An 8,778-nucleotide genomic window follows, 5' to 3' on the forward strand; every position below is an offset into this window, starting at 1 on the left:
GTCTGTAGATTGCCCTATTCTGAACTTTCATGGAAATGGAATCATACAAAACATGACCTTTTGTGTCTGGCTTCTCTCACTGAGCATCCTGTGTTCAGGGTCCATCCACGTGGTAGCCTGTGTCAGAGCTTCACTCCTTTTCATGGCTGAGTCATATTCCACTGTGTGGTTGGCCCCCATGCTGTTTGTCCATCCATCCATCCATCCATGGGCACGTGGGCTGTTTCCACTTTTTGGCTGTTACGAATAGTGCTGCTATAAACATGCATGTGCGGGTTTTTGTGTGAATTCATCATCATTTGAGAAGTTGTACACCGTGTGTGATTTTGTCAGACTTTTCATCTGGAGGGAAATACATGTAAGGAGCTGACTTGTATAAACTATGATATTATATATGCCTGTCTTGGTTCTGTTATGGCACTGCTGAATTTGAGACAAACCAGGGACATCTTCTTAGCTCTTTCTAGCTCTAGATGTCTGTGGATAAACTTAGACGTGGACCAGTGCATTGACCCTGTCAGTTGCAGTCTTGAGGGACAAAGTAGACCTGTGTGAGATTTGAACCCTGCAGATCTCTTGGGGCCCTCTGTTTATGTGGGTGTGTCCATTTCCTGGGGCGGCTGTACCAAAGGAACGCAAACCGTGAGCTTAAAACCACAGGCATCCATCCTACCCCCAGTCCTGGAGACCAGACGTCTGAGGTCGAGGTGTCCCAGGGCTGCGCTCCCTCCAGAGGCTCCTGGGGAGGGTCCTTCTCACCTCTTCCAGCTTCTGGGGGCTCCAGGCGTCCCTGGGCTTGTGGCCGCATCCCTCCCGTCTCTGCCTCTGTCTTCCCGGGGCTTCTCCTCTGTGTCTGGGTCTCTCCTCTTCTGTCTCTTGTAAGGACCCTGTCATTGCATTTAGGGTACACCCCAGTGACTTCATCTTGACTTGTTTACAGCTACAGAAGCCTTGTTTCCAAATAAAGGTACATTCACAGGTGCTGAGGGTTAGGACCTCAATGTGTCCTTTCGTGGGGAGCACAGTTCAGTACCTAACTAGTTAAATTGAGTGGCTGGTTCAGGCTGCTCATGCGGATGGGCTCATGTGTTCAGCTCCTTAAGGAGGGAAGTGAACGCTAAGTGGTTGGATGTCACTGGTGAAAGGAAGAAATCTGAGAAACAGGATGGTTGTCTGTCCAGTAACGGGCTGCTTTTCTCCTCCTGGCGCTCCTTCATTTGGAGTGTTTCTCTTTTTATTTCCAAACCAGACCGTTGTGTTTAACTCCTTCTTCCTCTATGGGCACTGCTGTGTCCTCCACACTTGGAAAGTTTCTAGCACTTACTTTCTCTCTTCACTTCTTTGTCTATTTGTCGTATCTGTCTATCTATCATCTGTGTCTATCTATATGTCTGTCATATTCCATCATCTGTCTACCTATATATCCATCATCTATCTAGATATCTCATCTATCTCTCCATTATCTATCAATTTATCTATCATCTGTGTCTATCTATATGTCTGTCATATTCCATCATCTGTCTACCTATATATCCATCATCTATCTAGATATCTCATCTATCTCTCCATTATCTATCGATTTATCTATCATCTATCTGCCTGTGTATCTATCACCTATCATCTGTTATCTTCCATCATCTGTCTATCATCTATCTGTCTGTTATCTATTGAACACCCATCTACCTAACTTGCATCTGTCATCTATCTAGATGTCATAATACCTTAGTATCCATACTGAGCTTGAACTTTTAGGGAGTGAACCTTCAGTCTTATGTACCTTCTCTCAGCATCCCTCAAGGTAACACTCATACCAGATGTCATTGTTTGACGTACATATGGATGGAAAGAAACAGGAAAAGAAAGAGAGTTTTCAAAATAATAGGACTGGAAAAAAGTAGAGAACATTGACGTCCCCATCTCCTTCCTTTTGGAGATACAGTTACAGAGAATTTTCTTTTTTGTGGATACATCATTTAAAACTTTAAAAAATATGAACTGATACACGTTTTAAAAAGTTAACTTCAGATGCACTGGCTCCTGTGTCACAGACTTCACATGTTTCTGTCTTATAACTTCACACATTTGATCGATTAAAGAGTTGCTACAGGGGCTTCCCTGGTGGCGCAGTGGTTGAGAGTCCGCCTGCCGATGCAGGGGACATGGGTTCGTGCCCCGGTCCGGGAAGATCCCACATGACGCGGAGCGGCTGGGCCCGTGAGCCATGGCCGCTGAGCCTGCGCGTCCGGAGCCTGTGCTCCACAACGGGAGAGGCCACAACAGTGAGAGGCCCGCGTACCACAAAAAAAAAAAAAAAAGAGTTGCTACAAGTATCTTAAAAAAGGAGAAGGGTGCAGCTGAAGGCTGAGAACTTGGAAGGGATTTTCAGAGGTCCTGGTGTTGGGGATGTCTCCCGTCCAGCTATTGGCACCACAGCTGAGGATGAACTAGACAGACCTTAGTACACATTGGTTTTTGTGTCTTGTTTTTTAAAAGAATTTTTTGGAATAGAGTTGATTTACAGTATTGCGTTAGTTTCAGTTGTACGGCAAAGTGAATACATATGCACGTATACACTCTTTTTTAGATTGTATTCCCATATAGGTTATCACGGAGTATAGAGTAGCGTTCCCTGTGCTGTACACATTGTTAATTAAGAGGCAACGTTGGGTCGTTGTTCAGATCTCTGAAGTTTGACATCCTCAGTTTGAGTTATAGACGTACTCGCTGGGCAGTACAGAGCAAATGACATCATTTAATGAATCTCAGTTTATACGTTTCTAAAATGAGCGTCATTTCACCTGAGGAAACTGTCAAGATGAAAACAGGTGTCAAACTCAGACCTGACCGTGTGTCAGTCTAATTTTATGTCAAGAGGCTGAACCATAATTAGACTTCGGTCTTTGTGGTCCAGAGCAGTATACACGTGAACCTCGTGACTGGATTTCTTTCTACGCTGAAGGAAAGCAAATGAAACTCAAATGCCTTCATCTGTAGTTTGCCCTAATAGCTCACACTCTGGGGACAGTGATTCAAAACATAGCAAACTCTTGTGTTTTCTCTGTAGGGGAGCATGTAGAGATTCTTTGGGAATATTTTCTTGCCTAGCCTGTCAACCTTCTGTTCACTGATGATGCATGTTTCTTTTGAAGAACGGAGCGGAAGATGTGAAACGGCATCGGTGGTTCCGGACCATGGACTGGGAGGCTGTCCCAGGAAGGAAACTGAAGGTACAACATATTTAAATGGGCAGTTCGTACCTGGGCAGCCTGGAGCTCTCCTGAGCGCGCATTTACTTAGCATGGACACATAATGAATTGATCCTATACGAGCGACCATCCCAAATCGTTAATAAGCCAAGTTCCCGATTCAGGGGAGAGCTCAGCTAAAGAGTCACCTCATGGGGGGTTAAGACCCCAGCGTTTTTTTGTTTTTGTTTTTTTTTTTCTCTGTATGCGGGCTTCTCTCTGTTGTGGCCTCTCCCACTGCAGAGCACAGGCTCCGGATGCTCAGGCTCAGCGGCCATGGCTCACGGGCCCAGCCGCTCCGCGGCATGTGGGATCCTCCCGGACCGGGGCACGAACCCGCGTCCCCTGCATCGGCAGGCAGACTCTCAACCAGTGCGCCACCAGGGAAGCCCTCATCTTTCTTTGAACTGAATATGTTATTGATGGGTATCCTCAACAGCAGTGTTTCCAACGTTGCACTTGGGCGCCAGTGGAGAGACGTAAAAAATGCTAATGCCTGGCCCCCAGCCCAGACTCTAGGGGTGGAGCTGGTATTCCTTTTGTTCAAGGTTTTAACTTTTATGTATTTTATTCTATTACACTGACTTACAAAATTGCTTAGGTAATATATTCGCATTGTTCAAAACCCAAATCAATATTAATATGTAGACATGGCCAGGTTGTCCCCTCCCAGCTGGCTATAGGTAACCACTTTTATTAGATTCTTCTGTGTATCCTTTAAAAGTTTCTTTACGTTAATGTAAACCCAGGTGGATACACATATTCTTATTTTCTCCCTTTTTAAAAAAAAGTATTTGTTTTTATTTATTTATTTATTTGGCTGTGTCGGGTCTTCAGTTGTGGCACGCAGGCTCTCTAGTTGTGGTGCAAGGGCTCCAGAGCGCTCGGGCTCAGTAGTTGTGGCGTGCAGTCTCTAGAGCACGCGGGCTTAGTTGCCCCGCGGCACGTGGGACCTTAGTTCCCTGACCAGGGCTCGAACCCATGTCCCCTGCATTGGAAGGTGGATAGTCACTTGCAATACCTTAATTCCAAGCTTTTCCTGTTCGTAAACAAAGAAAAGCAGCTCTGTTGTTTTCCAGTTCTTTTTACATTTTCACATAAAGCTGTAGACATAGAGGGATGTATGGGTAGACCTCAGAGATACTGTAAGCTTGGTTCCAGAGCAGCACAATAAAGCAAGTCACACTAATTTTTTGGTTTCGCAGCACATATAAAAGTTATGTATAGGGAATTCCCTCATAGTCCAGTGGTTCGGACTCTGCTTTCACTACCAAGGGTGAGGGTTCGATCCCTGGTCCGGGAGCTAAGATTCCTGCAAACCAAGGCGTGGCCAAAAATTAAAAAAAAAGAAGAAGAAAAAATTAAGTTATGTACAATATATACTATCCTGTAGTCTATTAAGCATACAGTCACACTATGTCTAAAAAAAGTGTCCGTACCTTAACTCAAAAGCACAAAACAAAACAAAAAAAACCACAATTTCAGTAGTAACATCAAAGATCACTGGTCACAGATGAACATAACAAATATAATCATAGTGGAAAAGTTTGATCTGTGAGAATTGTCAAAATGTGACACAGACACGAAGTGAGCCAGTGTGGTGGGAAAAAGGATCCCAATAGACTTGCTCAGGGTAAGGTTGCTGCAAAGCTTCCATTTGTAAAAAACACAGTCTGTGCAAAGCGCAATAATGTGCACTGAGCGTAGTAACATCCTGGCGTGCGCTGTTCGTCTGTAACACGGTGTTGTGTCTTGTTTATCCCCCAGCCTCCCATCGTGCCCAAAGTGGGCAGCGAGGGTGACACCTCCAACTTCGAAGCTTATCCTGAGAACGACTGGAACATGGCCCCTCCGGTGTCACAGAAAGATCTGGAAGTCTTCAAGAATTTCTGAGCATGGGCTCCCCACCTGGAAGGTATATCTTTTTTTTTTTTAATATCAAGGCATCTCTTATTTCATTCATTAATTTTATCAGTTGAATTCTGTTTCTTTCTTTCTTTCTTTCTTTTAACATATACATGTATCTATTCTCTTTTCAAATTCTTTACCCATTTAGGCTGTTACATAATATTGTGCCCAGTTCCCTGTGCTGTACATTCGGTCCTTGTTGGTTGAACTTATTTACAAAACAGAAACAGACTCGCAGACTCAGAGAACAAACTTATGGTTACGAGGCGGGGAGGGTCGGGGGGAGGGGGGAGGGATATATTGGGAGTTCGGATTGATATGTACACACTGCTGTATTTAAAATGGGTAACCGACAAGGTGTATCTTTATTTTTAGTAGTTAAAAATCAGCGAGGGGGCTTCCCTGGTGGTGCAGTGGTTGAGAGCCCGCCTGCCGAGGCAGGGGACACAGGTTTGTGCCCCAGTCCGGGAAGATCCCACATGCCGCGGAGCGGCTGGGCCGGTGAGCCATGGCCGCTGAGCCTGCGCGTCTGGAGCCTGTGCTTCGCAATGGGAGAGGCCACAGCAGTGAGAGGCCTGCGTACCGCAAAAAAAGAAAAAAAAAATCAGCGAGGTTGACAGAACGTCACGTGCAGGAGGTCTTGCATAGACCGAATGGGGCTTCTCTCCCCACTTCGGGCACGAGCGTTGGAGCAGAACCAGCCAGAGCCCTTTCCAGGGCAGCAGAAGAAACAGCCGGTGTGTGTGGGCCACACCAGCAGGATCTCACTCCCCGGACCAACCTGCCGGGGCAGGGTCTGCACCAATAAATACGCCTCCTAGGAGACCGGTGCGCCTACACATTTAAGAAGCATAGCTCCTGTGGCTCCTTCCTGGAATCCCTGAGGTCCAGACCACAATACTTCCCAAGTATTTTCAGAAGGGCTCTTGGGTCTCTTTTTGTTAGAAAGGAATCATCTGAGAACACCTCGTAGGAAATTTGCTCAAGTTAATTTGAGATTTAAAAGAAATGATTTTTGAGTCTCTTATTTCTACGAACCTTTGAAGGTCTATGACTCTCTGACTTTGAAGGTCTAGTTTATTTAGTTAGTTTTTGAGTTAGTTTCATTGCCTTTTATTTTTCTCCCCGGTATCTAGGGGTTGGTTTTTATTTTTTTAATTTTTATTTTTTATTGAAGTATAGTTGATTTGCAATATTGTGTTAGTTTCAGGTGTAGTGAAGTGATTCCGTTGTATATATGTATATATATTTTTCAGATTGTTTTCCATTGTAGGTTTTTGCAATACATTGAGTATAGTTCCCTGTGCTGTACAGTAGGTCCTTGTTGTTTATCTATTTTATACATTAGTAATGTGAATCTGTTCATCCCGAACTCCTAACATATTCCCTCCCCGTTTTTCCCCTTTGGTAACCATAAGTTTGTTTTCTGTGTCTGTGAGTCTGTTTCCATTTTGTAAATAAGTTCATTTGTATCATTTTTTTTCTAGCTTTATAGTGGAATTATTTTTAATAATTTGGCCAATGGCAGGGGCAGTATTTGATGACATTCTTGATGAACCTTTGGAAGTCAGGAGATCATTTCATGATCACATTGCTTTCTGTTTATTCAACCAGCTTGCATTTTGCTTCTTCTAAAAGCCAGACACATTCATATTTGAATCTATCTCAGTATAATTTTACTGGCTGGTATTTTCCGCTGAGCGATTAGGTGTGATGATTCTATGCGAAAAGATATTCTTTAATGAAGCAAAATCTAATACCATAGGTGAGACCCAAGTTCAGCTTCATTACAGGATTCCGGAGCTATGTGACTGAATCGTGCATCTTTGTGTGGATTCCTGCTTTTCAGCAGGTGGAGATGGATGTTAAAACAGCTGGCAGGGGACCTCTCACCTCTCTGTGCCTTGTAGTTTTCTTCATCATAAAATGTTTTTTCTGGTTGTATAATCCTACAGCAAAGCACGTTGAAACTAGGATCTGTTTTTTGTTGTTGTTGTTGTTTTTGTTTTTGTTTTTTGCGGTACACGGGCCTCTCATTGCTGTGGCCTCTCCCGTTGTGGAGCACAGGCTCCGGACGCGCAGGCTTAGCGGCCATGGCTCACGGGCCCAGCCACTCCGCGGCATGTGGGATCCTCCCGGACCGGGGCACGAACCCGCGTCCCCTGCACTGGCAGGCTGACTCTCAACTGCTGTGCCACCAGGGAAGCCCTAGGATCTGTTTTCCTGAGTGATGAATCTCCCTTCTCATCGTGTGTGAGGAGGGGCTAGTTCTGTGGATGTCAACACCATAGAACATTAAAAACACACCTTTCAAATACTGTTCCATTTCTCTTACTAGGCATCTTCTCTCCTTAGAATTCAGGCTTGTGGGTCTTTGCAGTAAGAATTCCAAAGGAAGGTTTGGTTTCTTTCCTGCTATTATCGTTGTTGTTGTTCTTAGGATGACAAACTTTACCCAGGTGTTTAAAAACTAACAAAATCCTTTGTCTAATTTCATGCCAGAAACAGGGTGATTTGAGCCTGCCTAGGACAGATGGCTGCCCCCAGGCAGACCTGAAGAAACATCTTCTTAATGGGATAAGGACTTTTCCACATATATATACACCCGGATGTATATAAAGAGATTGCAGAGCCATTGACATTCGTGGACCTAGAATTATTTAAGCAACTGGAAATCGACTGCACAGTAGGACATTTTGAAAAATTGTTTGGTTGTAGATTTTATCTTCTTTTTAGGCTTGTGTTCCTACTGGGATATCCTGGGGGTTTTTTTCTCGTAGACTTTATAAGTGTGAGCTGAACTTGTTCAGATACAACCACAAATTGTGTGTGTGTGTGCCTGTGCGTGTGTGTGTGTGTGTGTATAAAAAGGACGGTGTGCCTGGAGCAGGGAAATTGTGCAGTGAAGTAAATGTTCCTACTTTCCAGAGCCTATGGTGTTTATGTTTCAGATTTTTTTTCAAGAATCTATCCTCTTGGGGACAAATTTTAAAAGTATGATATGTGCATTTTTATCATCTTATATGCATTTTATGGTTATATGTGAAGAAAATATCATATGACGGTCTATATCCAATATCTTCAATGCTTTGTGTCTGGTAGCCTTGGGTCATGAATCCAGGACGACAGGGAGGGAGATGTGGGTTTGAACTTTAGTGCAAGACTAGCCATTGACCATGAACGTTATTCAAGGAATTTTCTCTATTGCATTAAAAAATTTCATACTCTGTAGGGGGATGGCTATCTATTAATATTCCAGGTTAAATCCGTGGACCATAATGCATCTCCCAAAGCAAACTAGTAGCTTTCTATATTGGCTCAGTGAACTTATGCAAATGTTTTCTTTTCCCTTTGGTTTTAGGAAAAGTAAGAAACAAAATGGGTACGATGGAAGTGTTTGAACCTCCCTCATTTCTGCTTAGTTTTACTTCTTGTCAATGTTCAGTCCATCTGGTTTCATAGACCTGGTTGGCTTGTGCAGAATAACCATTGGATGAGATTCGTTTCTCTTTGGACTTGATGGTGAGGGTCCCCTGAGGAGTGCTGTGCTGTGCCTTCCCCTTAGCACTGATCATGAAAACCAAGTGTTGAGTGGGTCGCCATGAGTGTGTTGCTGTTTAAATAT

The 8,778-nt window shown here is 43.9% G+C and overlaps 1 protein-coding gene across 1 annotated transcript in view; it reads left to right on the top strand.

Annotated features, from left to right (window-relative positions):
- The window catches only part of PRKX (protein kinase cAMP-dependent X-linked catalytic subunit), an 83,839-nt gene extending 76,051 nt beyond the window's left edge, over positions 1-7,788 (top strand). Inside the window, exons 7-9 of the mRNA XM_060087809.1 lie at positions 3,150-3,227; positions 5,013-5,160; positions 7,656-7,788. Of these exons, the coding sequence (XP_059943792.1) occupies positions 3,150-3,227; positions 5,013-5,138 (204 nt within the window). The 3' untranslated portion in view covers positions 5,139-5,160; positions 7,656-7,788. The remainder of the gene's footprint in view (positions 1-3,149; positions 3,228-5,012; positions 5,161-7,655) is intronic.
- Positions 7,789-8,778: the final 990 nt, after the last annotated feature.

Source organism: Mesoplodon densirostris, chromosome X, assembly GCF_025265405.1.
Source record: "Mesoplodon densirostris isolate mMesDen1 chromosome X, mMesDen1 primary haplotype, whole genome shotgun sequence".
Taxonomy (NCBI): domain Eukaryota; kingdom Metazoa; phylum Chordata; class Mammalia; order Artiodactyla; family Ziphiidae; genus Mesoplodon; species Mesoplodon densirostris.